Source organism: Apteryx rowi, unplaced genomic scaffold (assembly GCF_003343035.1).
Source record: "Apteryx rowi isolate R43461 unplaced genomic scaffold, aptRow1 scaffold_1352, whole genome shotgun sequence".
NCBI lineage: Eukaryota > Metazoa > Chordata > Aves > Apterygiformes > Apterygidae > Apteryx > Apteryx rowi.
Window position 1 is genome coordinate 36,881 of NW_020447589.1, and position 20,974 is coordinate 57,854.

At 39.8% G+C, this 20,974-nt stretch overlaps 1 protein-coding gene across 1 annotated transcript in view; it reads left to right on the top strand.

The window, feature by feature from the left end:
- Positions 1-14,788, top strand: part of LOC112961643 (butyrophilin subfamily 3 member A3-like) — a 19,914-nt gene extending 5,126 nt beyond the window's left edge. Inside the window, exons 2-8 of the mRNA XM_026057015.1 lie at positions 215-346; positions 1,822-1,876; positions 3,626-3,976; positions 5,355-5,639; positions 7,081-7,179; positions 13,702-13,728; positions 14,244-14,788. Of these exons, the coding sequence (XP_025912800.1) occupies positions 215-346; positions 1,822-1,876; positions 3,626-3,976; positions 5,355-5,639; positions 7,081-7,179; positions 13,702-13,728; positions 14,244-14,788 (1,494 nt within the window). The remainder of the gene's footprint in view (positions 1-214; positions 347-1,821; positions 1,877-3,625; positions 3,977-5,354; positions 5,640-7,080; positions 7,180-13,701; positions 13,729-14,243) is intronic.
- Positions 14,789-20,974: the final 6,186 nt, after the last annotated feature.

Sequence of the window (20,974 nt, forward strand, 5' to 3'; positions counted from 1 at the left end):
ACCCTATCAAGTTGTTCATTACATGCTTTTAAGTCTTATCTTTGTGTTTGCTGGCTGAATACTGGTTGAACAGAGAAACACTTTGCACAAGAGGATGAGGAGGAATATCCCTACATTGTTCTACCGAGGAATATAGAGAGAGATGAAGTGGGAAAYAGGAAGTTATTTTGGCCTTGCGGCAAAGATCTTGACAMRTACTTTTTCCCCTGATCAGATTGTTCAAGCCTCTCYAGCCCTATTGGATCCTGAATATACAGTCACAAACTTCAGTGGCAATAAAGATATGAGGACAAAGGTTCACCACAACCATATTCCATATAGAAGTCTTACAGTTCTTACTGTTCAGGTAAGAAATCATACTTTTGCTAAATCCATAAATAAAAAACAGTGCATTTACTATGAAATTTCAATTAATTCATATGGATTTAATGGGTTGCACTGATGGAAATGAACCTGCCTGCTGGRGTTGCATTATTGCTGTTTTTAGATGGGTATACCTCTCTCTGAGAGCACTTGAACTTATCCAGTAACTGGAGATGTGAGGGGGAAAAAATAAAAACAAACAAACAAAAAACCCTGAACAGAAAGGCTGAGGAAATCATGAGGGTGGGTTGTTTTTTTCTTGGTGGTGGTGGTGGGGAGGTTAGAGAGGACTGAGGAATACTTTTGATAAAAGTAAGTACAGAAAAGTCATCTTCAGAAAGGAAAGTGAATATGCTGTTCTCCATGTTCAAATGAATGTGAGAAGTCATGGCCATAGGAGAGTTTTCTCAGCATAATGATATTTAAATCCTGGAACAGATGTATGCCTACAGAAACTCTATTAACAGAGGCTTTTAAGAGCCTGTTAAAAACTATCAGGAAAATTGTAGTTCAAATCCCTAGCAGCCAAAATTTCTACTCTTCTATAGCTGCCAGACTCCAGAGAATGCATGTCCTGGGATAGAAGAAGCTGTGTTTAAATATTGTATCAGCATAGATTTTTAACTGAAACAGTATTGTTCAGTAGAAAATGGAAAAAGGTGCTTACATTTCATACTGTGTCATTTTTACAGGCTCACTGGTAAGTATTAGCATGGGAAAAACAAAACCAGCAACACGTTTTACAGAAAGAAAGCCCTGGTAATAATAATTTTGAAAGTGCAGTCCTTAATTTAGTTATGTTATGCCATTTCAACTCACTGGTCAGTTCAAGTTACAAACCTTTACTGGGAGTATGCTGTAGGACTAGCTCAATAGTGACTTTGAGAGCCAAGATCTTGGGTGGAAGTTTGACAGCTTCACATTTGTTAAGCTGCAAGTTTCTCTTTAAATCACTGATGTAAGCCAACAGGGAGATCAGTACAGTAACATCCTAGGAATTTATCCATGAGGGGTTTTTTTCATTAAGAAAGGAAAAAAAGAAACAGCAGCCTGGTAATATTGATAGAGAAGATGAGATACTTTTGACTCTTCACTGAAAGGAGAAAATTGCCAGTGAAGGTAATGGAGATTTCATGGAAGACAGAGGTAAGTATGGACAGGTGAACAGAGCAGGCAAAGTATATGTCTTCTGCCCCMCACACTRTATRTAGAAAAARTTGGTAGGAARAAAGAAAAGATGCTTTGCAATCCTCTTTGCCTTTGACAGTACCAAACCCATTATCCTTAAGTTTATTCTCATTTTTCMCTATTATGTTGAGTTCTCTCTGCACTTACGCTTGTTATTTTGACTTGAACTTGTGAAGAGACCAAAGGAGTCTTACAAGAATTTCTCCTGGAAGTTTTGCTTTTGGTCTTGTTGATTACGAAGCCTGGATATTGATGGGTTCCCAATTTCAGTGGTTGACAGCTATTCACATATTGACTTTTCAACACATACCACGTCTGATCACAGGTAAAGATAGTTCCACTTTGAATATATGTTAATAAAACATCTTGTTTCTGYCAAGGTTCATGAAAGTATGAAAGTAAAAAATGAGTACACATCCTTTTTTTTTTTTTTTAACTTGAATGATATATGAGGCTTAAAACACTTACCAAATACAAACATGTGGTGCAGTCTGAGATGTGTTAAGATAACTGAGACATCAGCATAAGCTGGAAGATATGATAGGGCCTGCARGAAACTTTGACCCTCTGGTGAATGAAGGCCAAGTGGGATACTTCAAGGTAAGTCAGATAGCACCAGACACCTTGGTGTAGCCAACTGAATTGTGCCCAAGGTGTTGGATTTAGTTCATGGATTTAGCTGCCCATTTTTAGGTCTCCACAAARTTACCCATGCATAAACATCTACTGGTGTTTTAAATATGGTAGGGTTTTCTACTTGCCTCTAGCTGCTTTAAAAGAGAACAGACGTACCGTATACGCTGTTCCACATCTGCTGGTCCTACGTCTAGGGTACCTCGAGGCATCAAAGATGGCACAAGATTATATGTTCAAGCAACTGTATCCCATGAAAAGAACAGACTAACTGGCATTTATAGAGATTTTCAAGTAATGAAGGTAGGTTTATACTATAGGATGAACTGAACAGACTCTGTCTCCATTATCTATAGTAGGAATTTAGTCAGCTGAAATGTAAACATCTCCTTATGGACATCTTTATTTAGGTGCCCTATTCCAGCCCTGACTCCCACTCTCTGTGAATTATTGAGGTGCCTAACCACAGACATCTAGTGCCATTGTAAATGCTTTAGTGCATCTGATATTTCTTGTCAAATGGAGCTGGCAGAYATGATTAGAGATTGATGTAGATTTGTGTCCTTCAGACTTGGTAAGATGTCATACCATACAGCATAGGAAATTCTTATGATAAGATATCTGAATTATTTCCTGGATGTKGCATGGTAGATTGTTAACATGCCATAGAATAAAGTCAAATTGCTGTGATATGACTTCTTTGAAAGTCCATGTTGGATGTTATGTATTATYTTGTCATTTCCAAGGTGCCTTTCTTCCATTCCAGTATCTTCCTTGGCATTGAAATGAGAATGACTGCTAYAAAATGTCCTGATTTTCCCTTTTTATCCCTTTCAAACATATATATTGTGGGTGGAATTCATCTCATATAGCTTTAGAAGCATCAGATTTGGACATCCAACTTCAAGGTAGTCACCCTAGGTTTCTCCATTCAAAGAAAAGAAAGGGACCAGAGAGCCATTGGTCCTTTTCCAAAGGCTGTGATTATTTGGTCTCTGAAGTTGCCTGTCTGTCAGCACCATATGGATGTCTAGCATACCCTAAGACGTTTCAAATGACACTAGGTACTCTTGTTTGAACAACTGAATCCCACCTAGCCATTTTTGTTTGATAAATSCTGCATCCTGTGCTTGACCTTTTACAGACTGCCCAGTGTTCACCCATTTTCCATGTTTTTGCACTAGCAGTCACTAATGCCCATGAACTTGCTTCAGTTAGTGTTCAAAGTACTGAAGGATAAATTTCATGAGCCTCACATTATCTGAACATTACTCAGCTGCTTATGTAATCTGCCATATTACTTTTTATTTTYCTTTTGGGTTCCTCTCCTATTGATATTTTTATTTGTTCTATTAGTTGCCTGAATTAGGGCCACATAAAATGTGAAATGCACAAACAAACAACTGCAATAGGTAGAATTTGCAATTGTATCTCCACACAGGTGAGTTTGTAAACTCTCTTCCTTATACTTCARTCACTGGAGTCATTGGAGAAGGGGTCATTCTGCCTTGCCATGTGGTAGCAGAGCACATTCCTGAGATATTTTCTGYCCAGTGGATATTTAATGAACAATCTGAAAAAATAACTGTGAGCAGATATGATGGAAAAAACAAAACWGAGATACAAGATGAGAGATATCAAGGCAGAACAGAATTTTTCCATGGTGAATTTAGAGCTGGAAACATGTCTCTGCACTTGAAGAATGTCAAGAACTCTGACAAAGGATCGTATACWTGTGTGGTCTCTTTTGACAACCAGCACTATGATGTGCTTGTTGAACTAGAAGTGGCAGGTCAGTGGCTATTCTCTCACTTAATGTATGCAAAGAGCTGAACAGACACATATGTATCGATTATTGACTGAGGAAATCATCATATAATTCAATTTTAATATAATTTGATTGATAACCTGTGTTTACGGAAAGAACATGAGGGTTATGTTTGATTCAGGGYAGTTTTCTCTGAATTAGTGGCTATATCAGATACCTGAGATAAGATTTAGCTCCTGTTTGAGATACCTGCATTTAGGTACCTGAAGACATGCATCTACATGTGAGCTGTGAATTTAATTTCCCTTTATACTCAGTGGAAACCTAGTCAGCAAGTTCAGGGAAGTCTACAGTTCTTTAGCTGATAAATGTAAGGTTAAATTTAGGCTTCTGCTGTGTAATCACCCATGACTAAACCAGTTGTGTAGGCTTTCCATATGGTCAGCATAGTCAATGGTACACACACCCATTGAGTCCAGTTGGTCCTATACCAGTACCTTACTGCTTATACTGCTGCATGCCCGTGGCAGGAAAGCAAGGCAGTACATAGACCTTCCCTGCTGCAATTTCCATTTCAGTGCATTAATAGATACATAGCTGGTAGTTTAAGTTAGTGTGGTTGTCTTGGAAGGGAACAAATATTTCTTCTTGCTTTCCCTTCTATTGAAGAATAAATTTCTACTAGCTAAGTGTGGTGGGTGTGGCTTTCAGCTCTTTTAGACAGTAAAATTAGACAAGACCTTCTCAAATATGGAGTCCATTCCCCTAGTATTCTACACAATCATGACATAAGATCTCAATGAACAAAAAGGAAGATAAGCCATCTTAAAGCCAGAGAAGATACATCTCTTACTCTGAATGGAAGGCTATTCAAAGTCTCTCTTCTCTGAGCATTACAGAACTTCTGATATCAGGAAAATGAGCTGTGAGACTTTTTTTTCACAGTAGACCTCATCTGTACCATGCCAGTAGTAGTTGTACTTGAAATAATGAGCCTGACACTAATATTTTCTGTTTTCATGATGAGATTGCATTATTTGTTTATAGACTTCCTGCAGTCACTAACACTGATAACTTTATGGATTCCTTTTCTTAAAAACATTCCACTGGCAACCTCCCTCCAGAACTGCAATCCTCAGTCAGCATTATCTGTTGTACTCTCCATTAAGTCTTTCCTTATTCTCAATTTGATAGACTCTGATCATGAAGAACTGCTGACCATGAAGAAAGCAACTTCAGGGCCTAAGTCTCTGTCATAGTTTAAGTTCAGAAAGGTCTTTCTATGTAATTTCATGCATATTAAAAAAAAAGTGTTAAATTCAAGCAATTCCCTTAAAAAATCAGACAATTTTTCACMCTCAGTACTGCTTAAAATGGAGAATACGTTTTTTTTTTTCCTTAGCTATAGGTGGTGTGCCTTCCATTTTCCTGAGGAGTCATGTGAAGCAGGGCATCAGCCTCACTTGCCACACAGCAGGGTGGTTTCCTGAACCCCGGGTGATTTGGCTGGATGGTCAAGGACAGATCCGGAAGGAACTATCAACCRCAAAGATAATGATGATGCCTGCAGGCCTATACAGTGTCATAACTTCCATGAACCTGGAACCAGGATCTGACATGGAAGTCTCTTGCAGGATAGTCAACAATCTGCTAAACAAAACGAGTGAGTCCCGAGTCCTGATTTCAGGTGGGTGAGCTTCAGATAGACTGCCTGCTAAATGAAAAGGATTCCATTTTTATGTCATGAGATGTCCTGAAGATGTATCCCCAAAATCAGTGTGTAGTGTTGGACAAAAGTTCGTGCAAGCTGCAGTCATCTTCCATCTTTTTCTCTAGTTTACTGCACAGCCTTCAACAGAGCTTTGTGAATCAGGTTCCCATCTGAAAAGGGGTCAGATATTATCAACATTTTCTGTCTTTCTTTTTTCCAAATTCAGTACAGTCAACTTATTGGTGCTGAATTAAAATGGATTAAAAATATAACTGTATACACATACAAAAATGACATGTTTCCTCAGTGATAGTTGAGCACTCTAAAAGCTTCATTACCGAGAAATATGTGACCAGGCCATTTAATAAGAAGTGRACTGGTATGTTTCACAGAGCCAAAAAAAATAATTATGATCCAAATGGTTAAACTGATCATTTCAACATCTTACAAACATTTTTAGTCTATGTTTTTATCTTTGGTGTTTTTATCATGTGCATTACTGTGTAATCATTACGGGGCAGGTAATACCATGCATCACTGCACTCTCTAACACTTACACATTTCWGTTTGCTGGGTACATAGACAGGTGTCAGGAAATAGTGCAATATAGTCTCAAGCAAGCCTCATAGGACTGGACCCTAAAAGGAACTTCACTATCCCAAAGCTAATATCTAAGTCTGCAATAGAAACCAGAATGTGATGTAAGGCTCTTGAAGCAGTGCGTGAGGCAAGTTCCCTTCAGGATGGCATCAAGAAATYCCAGGACATTGAATGTAGAGGTACCTGGAATGAGACAACAGGAAACACTGAACATAGGGAATGTTTTAAATCTTATCCTTCTGTGTTTATCACAGTCCCAGAATAACTGGGGTTGGATGGGACCAGATCATCTGGTCCAGTCTCCCTATTCAAGCAGGTTCAGCTAGAGCAGGTTGCCCAGGGCCATGTCCAGTCAGATTTTGAATATCTCCAAGGATGGAGACTCCATTATGTACCTTATTCTGCAGGATGAATTAAATATTCATTGACTCAGAGCAAGAGWGAGCATGCCTCTTTTACCTAACAGTGATGGTTTCTTCCTTCATTCCATTCCCTACTTAAAGGCCAGTTTAGCATGAAATGCATCAACAATCCCTTGAAAGGAGCTGGAAACCAATATTGCTCCCATTCTCATGGCATGTCTACTCATAAAATGTGCAAACCTGTCTACCTATCTCAAACATCTCATTCATACTTACAAATCAGGTACCTAGAGAGTGTCCCTCTTGGAGATCTCTTCYTCAGCACCATTACTAGGAAAATTCAAATAAAACACAAGTTCACCAGCTCCTCAGATGTATCATCTACATCTTGAGYTATAATTTTATTTACACCTTAAGCATTAATAGAATATAACTTCTTTTGKTTATCTCTACAGATGTTTTCTTTCCATCCATTTCCAAATGGCTAGTTGTCTTCCTGGTAATTTTATGTCTTAGCATGGTCCTTATTTGCTCTACATTTTGTAWGCTGAGAAGTAAGTATTTCTTTGTATGTTATTTTAGTCAACATATAGAAGTATCACAACAGTTAATATTGAAACCYATGACTGTAACAAAAATTCACAAGCAAAATCGTCAGGGACTGCTTAATAACCAAATTCAGAAGATGAGACAGAAAAGTGGTGGGAAAGCACGTGCACTGAGCAAGAGACAATGTAAATTGCATGTCATTTTCTCAGATGGCTTTAGGTCTGACAAGAGTAGTTTTATGAGATTAAACTATAAGTGYAGGCTCATTTCTATAAAAATTAGAGAGATACAGGTAACTCTAGAGGGTTACCAATGACAATGGTGCCTATRTGACAAATCAGAGAACTGCTTTCTGTCTGTATTACTCTAGAATAACATGTACGAAAGTTTTTTTCTTGATTTTTTTTTTTTAACCAGGTAACCACAGGAAAACAGTAAAATCAGGTAAGTAATGAAGAAGATGAATGCAAATATTATGAAAATATGCTGGGGGTACAGTTTATTTATATTAAAGAGCCAATTAGAAGTCTTAGCTGTATCTAAAAGTTTCACAGAATCATAGAAGACTTGAAGTTGGAAAGGACTTCTGAAGATCATCTGGTCCAACCAACCTGCTCAAGCAGGGTCAGCTAGCCCAGGAAAATATCAAGTCAGGTTCTGAGTATCTCCAAGGATGGGGACTTCACATCCTCTCTGGGCAACCTGTTCTAGCGCTCAATCACCCTCACAGTAAAAAAGCTTTTCCTTAGATTCAGATGGAACTTCCTGTGTTTCAGTTTGTWCTTGTTATCTCTTGTCCTGTCACTGGGCATCACTGAGAAGAGTCTGGCCCCATCCACTTTACATCCTCCCATCAGATATTAGTAAACATTTCTAAGATCCCSTCCTGAGCCTCTCTCTTCTCCAGAGTGAACAGTCCCAGCTCTTTCAGCCTCTCCTCATATGAGAGATGCTCCGGTCCCTTAATCATCTTTGTGGTCTTTTGCTGGACTCACTCCAGCAGCTCCATGTATCTCTTGTACTGGCAAGCCCAGAATTGGACACGGTACTCCAGATGTGACCTTACCAGTGTTGAGTAGAGGGGAAAGATCACCTCCCATGACCTGTTGTCAATACTCTTCCTAATGAAGCCCAAGATACCATTGGCCTTCTTTGTGATGAGAGCAGTTTGCTGGCCCCTGTTCAACTTGTTCTCCAGCTGGTCACCGAGTTCCTTCTCCACAAAGCTGCTCTCCAGCTGGTCAGCCCCCAGCCTGTACTGCTACTGGGGTTTCATGGTTTTTCATTTTATTTTTGCACTGCACAGTGATGAGATCCAGTATGAGTGTTTTCAGCTGTGCCTTATGAACAGAGTCTGTTTCCTTTTCTCATTAAGGTCTAGTCATTACCATATGCTGACTGACATACTGTACCATGTTATTCATATTCAGGCTTCCTTTGTAATTGTTCCAGAGTTAATTAATGGATCAAAAATGTTCCTTTGRTTCTTCAGAATAGAAAAAAATAAATGAATTAACACAATAATCTAAAGCAATTCAAGTATCCAATTTAAGGCCTGCCATAAGACTCTAAAAGCAGGAGGAATTTACTGTTTAAACACATTTGTTTGGAACTCACCAGTTGTGTTTATACTTGAAATTAAAATGAACCAGTTGGCACTTTTTGCTGGTCCTGATGCCAGCTGGCATGGCATGGCTCACATCCACTGTGTTTAACTCTCCTGTTCATCAGGTTAAAGTATCCATATTCAAACCATCCATTGACAATGGCTTGTGCCTCATGTTGTCCCTCTAAGCAACATCTGCCCATTGTTTGGAAGAGTACAAATTGGTTCATGTCATAACCATGCCAAGGACTATTCTAACAAATAAATTACGTGCATAATTGTGTTTCCTGACACACATCTGGCCTTGCTCCTGGGAACAGTTTGGAAGTTAAGGATACATATATCCACGGGGCCAAAAGGTATTTATTCRTGATCTCTGAACCTCAGGCTACAGTTAGAACAAGACTCTTCCAGGAAAGWCTGAATCTCTCAAGGTGTTCCATGTTATCTCTTTTTTTTTTTTTTTTTTTTGTATCTCCTTTAGCAATGAGAGATGTCTTAGTTTAAGAGTAAACTCTCTGGTCCAACAAGAAGACGCAGGAAGTTTATTAGGTTAAAGTAGACTAAAGTCTTAACTCCACTTATTTCAGCTGAAGCATAATTTTCATTATTGAAGGACAAGGGACTTTTRTAAGAATAAGCAACATTGTGATCTGATTTTCTTCATTTTTCAGTAAAAGCGAAGATGGCAATGGAAGAAGGTAAAAGTCCTTTGCATTTGAAATGATACTAAGATGTTCRGAGATATCTAAGATGTAAATCCAGGGAAGTAATATTCAATTCATGTTGATTTTCAAGGTATTTATTGCAGGAGGAGCAGCCTTTTCCAACRTTAAGGAAAAAGTAGATGCTTATGAAAGAAACAACTTGGGCCAGCAGTGACCTTTTTGATAACTCAGCCCAAATCCCTGCTGTTCAATRGAACTTTCTTATCAAGCTTCTAGCACTCCATCTCTTCCTGGTGACCACTCTTCTGCCTTCTTCAAGACTATTCAGACCTRCCCTTAGTCAGCTGAGTGGCCCTCTGCACCCCATGCACTTTCTTCATGGATCTCTACTGACCATAATGGGAGCCTGGATGCCTATAGCTCAACCCACTTGCTTGCATACAGGTGTCCTGTAGCATTTGTGATGCTCTTGGGTATCCCACTTAACTCCCAGTTGCCACCTGGGAAGAAAGCAGATATCTCACAGATTTTGGATGATATTTGACAGCCTGTGCAGAGTTGTCAGACACCCTAGAGCATCCCAGATATCTGCATGCAAGGAAATAAGTCATGCCTTTAATGTCTAGTCTCCCATGACAGCCTGTGAGCATCTGTACAATACAGTCAGATACACCTAAGGAGGGGTTCGGTTGCTTTTCAGCGCCATTTGAGACACCCTTGGTTATTTGGGACAACAGGGCAAGGCTACCAGCACTAACAGAGCATCAACAGAAAACCAGAGCCCTACTGGAGAGGGTACCTRTGTGCCAGTTGGAATACTTCAAGGCATCTCAAATGCACCTGGTACTTAGGTATGGGCTACAGAATTCCCCTCTTCGATGTAGTCAAATGAGGTTTAACGYAAACATGAAGGAAGACCTCAGCTAGCAGTACAAATAAGTCTTGTTCTCACSCTGCTTAACCTGAAAGGATTATCTAACTATAATAAAGTTAAAATATTAGGATGCATTCATGGATTATACTGTTGAAATTCCTCTGGATTTACACTTACTAAACTCAAAGGAGTTAACAAAACAATGGAAATAGCTATACTCCACAGGTGTATGTGCTATATGGTTATGAAATTTGTATATTTACCTTGCTGAAGGTGTCAAGCCAGTATGTCACAGACCTTACACTAATATCTATGTACCATCTTTTCTAGAAAAAGAACAACTGAAGTCAATGTTAGGTAAGATACTTAAGTTGTTCATTGTATTTATTTGTCTTTGTGCTACTGATATGCCCAAATGTTTTTGTCTAGCTACCAAGTTTGATGGCATTCTTCAATGTGTTCATGTGCTTAAAATTCAAAGCAAGAATAAACTGAATCAATAGAATTCTCATGTGAAATACTTGACAGCATAGTCTGAGATATTTACTTTTGTCTTTTCAAAAGAAAACCTTAAGTAYTGTAGAGATTTTTTTATGTGCTTAACTGTAAAACAGTCTAACAGAAAGCATATTGGAATGATGTATTTTTCACAGAAGTGATGCAGGCTTAACAATGAATCTTTATGGAATATCATATAGAAGCCCAGTTTGTAACTTTTAATTTCCATTTTATACCCAATAACAACCCCATTAACCCCATTTCTTTACTTTTTTCCTATGCGCTGAACATTTYAGAGAGACAGAAAACCACAAATAAAACAGGTAAATCTTATTTTAATAAAAAAAAATTGAGGATGGATGCAGTCCTACCATAGTGTAAATAAGCTAGTCTGTTTAATTACCTTGTTTTTCTATTTTAAATCATTTCTCAAAAATGTGATTAGAGATGACTACAACGCAAAGAGGCCAATGATATTTACCTCCCTCCCTTCATGCACAGAGTATCTTGTGTCTGTGTTATTGCCTGGATTGTGGACCACCAATCTCTCTCAAGGCTGTGCATTAGCTCTTCTCTCCCCCTTGTATCTGTCTCTGGACACAACTGCAATTTTCACAGAATGAGCACTCTTAGCTCAGCTTTCTCATTCTTCCCTTCCCCTCTTTTCAGGCATTACTTCCTGGARGTCTTGCTATGCCAACTCAGGCATAAATTGACTGAAAACACAAACTGAAAACCACAGCTTTTCACTTTCTCCTCATTCCCACTTTCTCTTTAGCTCTTTCTTCCAAATTTTCTTGCCTGCACAAAGAGTTGGAGATCTTTATTTCCTGTTTGGCATCTCCAGTCAGTTCTCCTTTCTTTCTTTTTTTTTTTTTCAGTCACATAGCTCATTACTGCAGTTTTGGCCATAGTAAACAAGCTCAGCTTTTCTCTTTGCCTCATATTCCTCACAAATCTCTTGCTGTCTCCTGAAAAAAAAAAAGAAAAAAAAAGAAAACAACAGTAAGGGTTATTCCTACTCCTTCTTTCCATGTAGTGATGACTTAAGGTTCAATAACTGTTTGGAAATCTTTTTTCTTCTTGTTATCCTTCCTCCCCCCCTTCTCTTCAGAACCTTGAAATTTATAACAATTTTAAACATCTGTCTCATAGTTGCATTCAGACTGAAGTTATATTTTGAACAAACAAATGAACACCTGARGAAAAATGATACAAGTAACAAACCTACTAAGTTATTCTGCAGTTATTGGTTTTTTTCAACCTTTTTCTCCATGTCATACCGCATAAGATTCAGAGATTATTGGTGTCTACTTTCTCCTATCTCTAAAGTAAATCATACATGTCATTTGGGTAAGTGATGACATTTGCAAAATCAGAACTTTTTAGTATTTTCTAAACTCAGGATTCTGATAAATTCTTAACAGATCTGGGCAAAAATTAGAACCAGAAAAYTTATGTGTTACTGATAAAAGGTTGTAACTTCTTTTATCCTACAAATTTAATGACAGAAATTTCCCACATAATTATACACACTGTTTCCACAAGGAACAGCTGAGACAATAATTCACTGTYATTCTCACAAACCTTACTTATTTTGTCCTTGTGTTTTTATTTCACTCATTCATGCTATCCTTTTACAGCAARGTCTGTACTCAGAGAAYGCTTTGGTAAGAAAACACCTCTTAYATAAATCTTACATTCTTGTCAACCTTAGAAACAATAAGGCAAGTGTTTAGGTCTGTCTGTGCCATCCCTGAATCCCTATAAGATTCTGATCCTTCCTTCAAGAAATATCTCACATGACTTGCTCTCCTGACACTTTGTGTCTTGGCAACAAGTTTTGCATGCCTAACATTAGATCACAGCTAGAGACATTGTTGACATCTAACGAGCTTTTATCAAAGCAAAGATGAGCTGCAACTCCTTCCAGTCACATAGCACAGCCCACTGACTTCTGGGACTCGTGCCTTTCCTACAAAGCAAGAGCAGTTAGTTCCAATCTCCTCTAATTAAGTCACAAACAAGAAATCTAGACCATGATCTTCTTTAGCRAGGGTTCCCAGCGCTAGTCTTTTGGGCAGAAGCCAACCTATTTTGCTGTTCCTTTAGCCTTCTCCCTTTCAAAGAATACATTCCAGGAATACATGGAAACACSAGAGCACTTTGCAGTAGGGAGCTGAAGCTGGTATCAGCGGAGTTCAGGATGCCTACAAAACAAACTTGACCTTTCAGCATGCTACAGGAGAGCTCTTCCAGAAAGGATGCAGACTTTTCTTGCATTCCCAGAAAGTCAGGCACATTATGATGAGAGCCAATAGGACACAGGGTACAGGAATGAACATCCCTGTATGCACACTAAAAAGCAGTGTGAAAATCAGATTTTCCCTTAAATAATCCCATCTAGCTTCTCCTTCAGMTGGCTCCCAGCTGCTTTAGCAAAAGGTTTGTTGAGCATAATCCCAAGGCTATGGTGTAAATGCAGAGCTGATGAAGTCTGAAGGCCCAGTTCTGTCATTCACACTGGAACACAGAAGATATTTAAATGGCATGAATAAAAAAGTCTGCAGGCAAAATTGCAGAATTCTGTCATCTTCCATGCTTTGGGGTTGTCTGTTTTTTAAAAATGGAATCACAAAGCAAAAAAACCAAGTGTCAGTGACTGTAACATCTTTACCTTTCAGATCAACTTAAAGTTGAGTTGGGTAAGTCATTTAAAAATGCTTGCTAATTACTAGAAGTATTGGTGCATTAAGGGCAACACTGATGCAGAATCACAGTGAAGTCAATTGCACGTGAGTAGGCTGAAACAGTTTAGTTTGAGAGCTATTTCACTGCCTCACAGATTCATAAAATATTGATGGCCATTTCTTTTTCCTAGATTTCTGGGAAGCTCAGAGCCAYGCAGGTAAGCTGACAGGAAGAAGGGTGGGGAAATGRTGTGRCCAGCTGTCCRASTTACCCTGAAATGACAKCRCCAGGTTTCTAGAGATGTACCAACTGAAATGGAGTYAAAGGCATGTGCCCTCACTGGGCTTCTTCTAAAGGAAATGAGGCTAGGATGTGTGTGTGTTGGGAAGTGTGAGAAAAGGAGTTGTTGAAAGGTGTCAAAGCATGAATGCAATGTCAAAGTATGAGGGGGCAATTCTGGAGAAGACGGACAGGCAAGAGAGAGGCTTATTCTAGAGCGTGTGGGGGAAGAGCCACCTGGACTTGTGCCCTGAGAGAGGAGATGGCTGTGACAGCTGGAAGGTGCCTCTTTGCCCATCAGCAACTGGATGCACTGCTTTGGGGAGTGTTTAAAGTCTTTGCTGCATCAAGGCAGCACTGCTCAGTTCCTGGAACCTTTCACCCCCTCGCACCTTGCAGACAGAGGGCCCCAAGTCACCCTGCTAATTGGATTATCCTGCTTTTCCCTTCCAGTAACCATTACTGTGAATCCAAACAACCAAGACTTAGAGCTCCGAGTGTCTGGAGCGCTGGACACCAAGAGCAACAACACCTCTGAATCTGCTGCTCTGAGCGCTGCCTCCACAGTCCCCATCCTGGTGGGGCAGGAAGGGTTTGCAGCTGGGAAACACTACTGGGAGGTGGAGGTGGAGCAGCATCAGGACTGGGTGCTGGGGGTAGTGAGGGAGAAAGGGAAACAAGAGGAGGGAGGTATRCTTCCCAGGGAGGACTACTGGGCTCTGCACAGATCCCAGGGAGAGCTTTTCTCTAGTGAAGGAGACTTTAGGATTGAGAAGAAGCAGCTGMAWTATTCAGTGATTGGTGTCCTTCTGGACTTGGAGGAAAGGCAAGTCAAATTTTACGAAGCMGWGCAGATGGTCCTSCTGGTAGCAATCCCTATAAGCCTTGGAAAGGAAGCTGCAAAAACGTTTTACCCATTTGTACCCAAAAGGGAAGGGACACTCAAACCTTTTGTTATCCRCCCAGTCAGAATACCTTCTGTTTTGGAAAAACTGTGAAAGGAAGTGTTGAATCTAGTGGATTGTAGAATTAAAGCTCTCCATCCAGAAGAGGAGAAGAGTAAGAGAATAAATCATTCAAGACATTAATAACTATAAAATAAAGGGAGTAGGATCAGGGAATAAAACAGGAAAACTAGAAAAATGTGGAACAATGAAAGAAAGTTGCCKTGTCTCAAAAATAGAAAAAAGTGCTACTTGAAACAAAAGAATTTTTTTATATRTTTTTGGAGTCTCAGTAAGAGAGCAGAAGAAGTCTATATTGGCTAAATTGGGGTGGAGAATGCTCTTAAGTTGGCCAAGAGATGTATTAACCACTACAAAAAAATGTGCTATAGTAAATAACTCTGGAACAAATAGAAAACGTCCTTCATTGTTCTTTCTGAATGATCTAACAAGAGTGGATATGAAGTAAATGGACGCTTGAAATAAAAAAGGAAAATTAGAAGWGTTTGATTATTCAATTTATCGGTTCAAATCATTATAGTTGTTAGAAGAATTTGACCTCCTGCATTTGTAGAAACCTTGATATATTCTCTATTGTCTCTTTAACTGGAACATGGTTAGGTGACAAGGGCGGGGAGGGKTTTTTTTGTTTTTTTATTGACACTTTGGTGTGATTCTTACTCAGCTCATTCATGCTCTGGGGACCTTTGAGCATTTGTGACAATTCTTTGATGGAGATAGCAACCCCTTGTCCCAGTACCGGCCTCCCCAAGGAAAAACTATCAGTTGTTACTGGTATAGTTAAAGGAGTTATACTTCCCCTGTCTAAGCTGCTAGATTCCTGTATCACTCTTTGCATTCAAATACTGTTTRTCAAGAATGCATTATGTTCTCTGACCTCCTGAAAGTGTAATATAAATTCCTGGGTGGAGGTTCAACATAGGGGGYTTTTTGAACTATCATCACCATAAACTTGAACTGGGCCCTTGTTGCTGTCAGTCAGTCCTGGCAGAAATAACACACAAAATTAATTGATTTTAAAAGAAATCTACACTGCCTTATTTTGAGTTCCATATGTTACTTTTTTCCRTATTAACTCCAGCCAGTTAAGAGATCTGATGAATCAAAAGGAGTTAAGTTAAATCTAAGCATTAAAAAGCTACCATGARAAAAGAGGAAAAACCTGTGACTAAATACCTGAAGGTCTCATTAAACCTGGAAATGTTACACAAACTCTTTATAAAAAATTATATGCAAACTGATCTCCTACTGTCTGYACTTTCTTTTCATTTTATAATGTGTTTGTGTGACTGTCTTGATTTATCTTTGGCACATTGAGTGGAGAGTAAAATTTCTTTCAGTCTCCGAACCATTCACCATGACAGAAACACAGAGCTGCTTGTGCCCAGTCAAATTAATTAGAAATAGTGAATGCAATTAGAACATCATCTCACAAACTAATACAGTTTAAATGGTTAATTTACTCGCAGTGCTGCCAGCTGGCTTTGCAAAGGCAGTGAATTCCCTTCTCTAACTAAAAAAAMCTGAAACCAGCACAGGGGAAGACTTGACTATCTGGAGAAAAACATTGTAATGGAGAAGAAGGATGAGAAAGGAGATAGGTTTTTCAAAGGCTTTTCTAAACCCTTCTGAGYAGCAAATGGATAGAGAACCTGCACTTCAAATGCCCCCACGGGATGAGGCTTTTGAGCATGGTGTGGGCATCCTATTACTGTTTTCCATGAGCCTGCTCCATGCTATGGTGCTGCCCACCCAGATCAAGGAGCTTGTGGGGGCTATAAGAGTTTTGCTATGCACTACAGGCTGCCAATTTCTCATAATCAGYTGTCTGAGATTCCTGATGATGCAAAAATTTGCCTACATCCTGCTGTCACACTGGTAATGACATGGTATGTTGTGGACTAAAATCATGCTGTAGCCTCTAAGCTCCCTAGCGTCAAACCCTTACTTTCTTGGGCTAGCCTTTTGCTTGATGCTCCCTATTCAGAAAGGTWTTGCATCCATGGGTCATCAGCAGCCCATGAGACAGGCTCCCTGCTGCGATAAACCAGAGGATGCACACACTGGCAAATAAGGATGCAGCAGGCAAAGGTAATGGCCATAAGGAGAACCTAAGGTGACCAGCTGAGCTGGAGATATCAACAGTGCAGACACTTAAGCTGAAGAGACCTAAACTGAAGACATCTAAATTGAAGCAGCTCAGTGTCCATCTACATTCTGGACATTAAAACAATATCCTTACATATATAGAGAGCAATCCCTTTTTGTCTTCTGGACAAGCTGAAACCTATTATACAAAAATGTTCATAAATAYATCTCTTCTTCCCCTTTTTAATTCCCCCTTACTTTGAGAAAAAGCTAAGATTTCCAGCTGCTCCACTTCCTTACCTTAGCATAATGATATCGTATCCCCAACTTTTTCCACCCCCAGGAAGAATTTTCTTATATTTACCTGTCATATTATACTAGTCTTCTGGATTTTAGTCATCAGTCACAGATGAGAGGTTGTCCGCTTACTGTTCTCCCATTAGTGGAGAATTGCTCCTCCCACTTGAGCCGGTAAACGACTTTGGTCAGTTTGTTTCTTCCCGCATTTTTTAAAAATCTCATAGCCAGGAGAGCTCTTCTAACAGGTAAGAGCACAAGGCTTTTTCATGCTGAAAAGGATGCACAAAGAAATAGCAATGAAATAGATATAGATATAGATATAGATATAGATATAAAAATGTCTTTTTGGCTAGGTATATTGTATTTAATTCCTAACAAGAGATATCTTGAGATTACTGTAATGAGAAGGAATAGGGCAAGGGATATCTTAGAATTATTAAGGAGGGGGTATTTCAATAACAAATCCTCTGTATATTTATGTCAGTTAATCATGTAGTGTTTTGAGATTGTACTGCAGATGTAATTATTTTATTTCATTGGCCTATKACTTTGTTTAAAAATGTAACATTCACTGCTTTGAAATGGTAAGCATCTATAAAAGTATATAATATAGGTAGAAATATTTAGCATAACAAGGAATAAGGGGTTGCGGAAGAGGGCAAGGTTATACACAACAACAACCGGCTATACTTTCTACTGAGTTTTCATTCTTTTGAAATCTTGAATGGTTGAAATGAACATGTTAATACTCTGTCCTTCCAGTAGGCTGTTATGAAAAGATCTTATAAGTGAGAGCTTTCTGATGGGAATGACTTCTTCTGAACTGGTAATCAGAGTGTGGATAATTATGTGTTTTTATAAGTAGTTGTGCTTCTCTGAGGAGCAGCTCTGCAGTTTGGACTGTGGTGTTCAGTACAGCAGAGGGAAGAGACTTACTTGTGGATGTATTGTTATYCCTTAACCTGCTTTTCAGGTGATCACTATGATGTGCAGCATTTTACTGTACTATGCTTGCATTGCCTCCCTCTCATCAAACTCTGTACATTTAGAGTAAGCGTCAGATCCTTGCAAGTCATGGCGTACTCTACAGGTGCTTCCTTACGTACTAACAGTTACTCCAGCTTTGCTGCCCTACATAAAAGCTCTTTTATTGCCCAACAGCAGTTCATTGATGTTTTCTGCTGAGACAGGACAAGAGTACAAGCTTACTGAAGCTAAGGTAGATTGCAGGTGCAAGATAACGTAGCCATAGAGATGTGGGGTGAGGCATGCCAAGGGTCACAGACTAATTGATTTAGCTATGAGAGGTACTGTAACAGAAGGAAGACAGTGTCTGGTAGTAGTAAGTCACAACTAAATGGGACTGCAAGTGTGAGAAAAAAAGAGTTGTTGAAAGGTGTCGAATTATGAATGCAATGGCAAAGTATGAGGGGGCAATTCTGGAGAAGATGGATAGCCATATGGAAAGGGAAAGAGAGATACTTATTCTAGAGCATGTGGGGAAAGAGCATTGCTTGTCTGAAGTCTCCTGAGACAGAACCCTCAAACAATTTCAAGGAGATTGCTAGAGACACAGAACAGTCACTCCCTCTCTCTCAGTCATCCATGAAGAAAACAGATAGATTATTCTCCTGCATAGTGGCCAGGACTGTACAGTTCCCTGGGATCTAGAAGGCTGATGCCATTTCCTGCTAGTCTGTAASAACAAAAGCAGGGCTTTCTGTGACCCTGTCTCATACCTGCTTCCAGGATAGCATTCTTGGCCCCAGGATAGTGCACCAAGTGACAGACTGCTGCAGTGCCAAGGCAAGTAGGGAAGTATGAAGCACAGCTCAGTTCCTTAGAAGGAGCCAACAAGGGCAGGTGGTACAGCCTGTTTATTGTTTGAGAGCCTAATAATGTAAGTACAAGACTGACAGTGGGAATCCTGGATTTTTGGCCTTTCATCAAGATTTTTTATGAAAGTCAGATGTTCCTATACTCCAGGAAAGGGACAGTCAGAGAGCTAAGATAGCCAGCTGTTCCTGCAGAGAAAGACAGCCAGGAGCTGAGAGTAACCCCACRAACAGGGAGGAGTCCCACAGGGTCTGGACATGGCAGGCAGAGCCAGGTGCTGACAACAGGGTCCATGAACAGCCCCAGACAAGACAAAGAGATAAACCACATCCAGGATCCATCTAGGGAATCTAATCAGAAGCAAGAGAACAAGGATGGAGGCAAGCTATAGTGTTGATCCAAAGTCCACCCAGGAGATAAACTACCTACAGAACAAATCCAAGGTTCCTCCAGAAGGCAGGGCCAGAAACAAGACTAAAATTCACAACCCGAGCTTAAATGAAGCTCCTAGAGCAATGGGCATAAGGTGTGGCTGGAGACCCCAGGCGAGGGTGGTCAGGGCCATTAAGGTCCATTAGTGCACTTAGGGCYCTGACAATGACAAAGCTGAGAATGCTATGCAGTCGCCACAATTCTTAATGCTGAGAGAGCAGGCAAAGGCACCYCAGATCAGAGAATGCAGCTGGAAGGAGGGAATCAAAGGTCCGTCCATGCTCCCTGTGCTGTTCAGTTATGTTCTAATGTAATACAGAGCTGCAAGAGTCTAGCCAGCAGAGACAAGAAATACAGAGTTTACACCAAAACAGAATTATTCTCAATTRCAATGAGAGCAAGGCTGCATCAGTTCTAAGAGTTGCACACTGTGTTTGTACCATTTAGAATCAAAATAGTATGACTTATTAGAAATCCCAGAACCTTGGCCCCRGGTGATGTAATCATTCTGTAAAGCAATTCTGTGCTTGTGAAGTAGATCCTTAGGAAGCAAAAATCACTTACAGATTTATTCTGGCAGTCTAAATTCAAAGACACTTCCAGCCTAAGAGAGCAATGCTGACAGAGTGTGCTGGAAAACTGCCCAGTGTCTGGCAGCATACATAACTGGGGGGGAAGGAGGAAATGAGGCAAAAATTTTCCTCAGCACACCACCARTGGAACAACTCCCTGAAATACAGAAGCAGACAGCAACCAAGTGTTTAAGTTCTGCTGAGATCCTGAGATGCAAAAGGAAGGATTTCACCACCATTTAAATCCTTGGTGGRGCTCATGGTGTGAACTGAGCTAATGTCAGAACTATGTCAGATAGTAACAAGAAGCCTGGTTAGGTCATGAAGGGTTTAAATAGGAGAGGAAGATTTTTCCATCCTGTATATGTTGCTTTGACTGCTTCTTCTTTTTTATCTTTTAAAAAATGCTTAAACTGCAGAGGGGAAAAAGACCTAGATGAGAGTCCTAAATACTTGATTTCATGCAGTCTCACTATTGTTTGTTTTCCACCTGCATCACGCATTTTGCACTTCAGGATAAACAGCAGCAGTAGGTGTACCAATTGTTTCCCACTTAATATACCCCACAGCCTCTGGGTTGCCCTTCCACTAATCACCCTAGCCCCTTTAATGGTCAACAGAGAGAAAGTCTCTGAATTTCAGGGCACAATTCTTGTCCCTGACATCCAGATCACAGGAGTTGTGCCTTAGAAATGTGTGTTTATGTCCACTGGTTGTAAATGAGATCAGGATAACCAGCTCATATGTGGCTAGCATGACTGACTGCAGTGCAGATGGTACCATTGAGCTAGATAACTTCCACTCTTGATGTCTAACATCTGTGCTATGGGTCCARTCTATTCTTCCCAGGACTCTGCTCCCCATCAGTTATCCATTCAGTGGGTAGGTCCCTTATGTGGCAAAGAGCTGTGGAGGTTTCTATGCCTTGCTCCAGAAAGTTTCTGTGTTTCTCAGGATTCATTTACTTCTGTTTTATTCCTCTCAGGAGTTG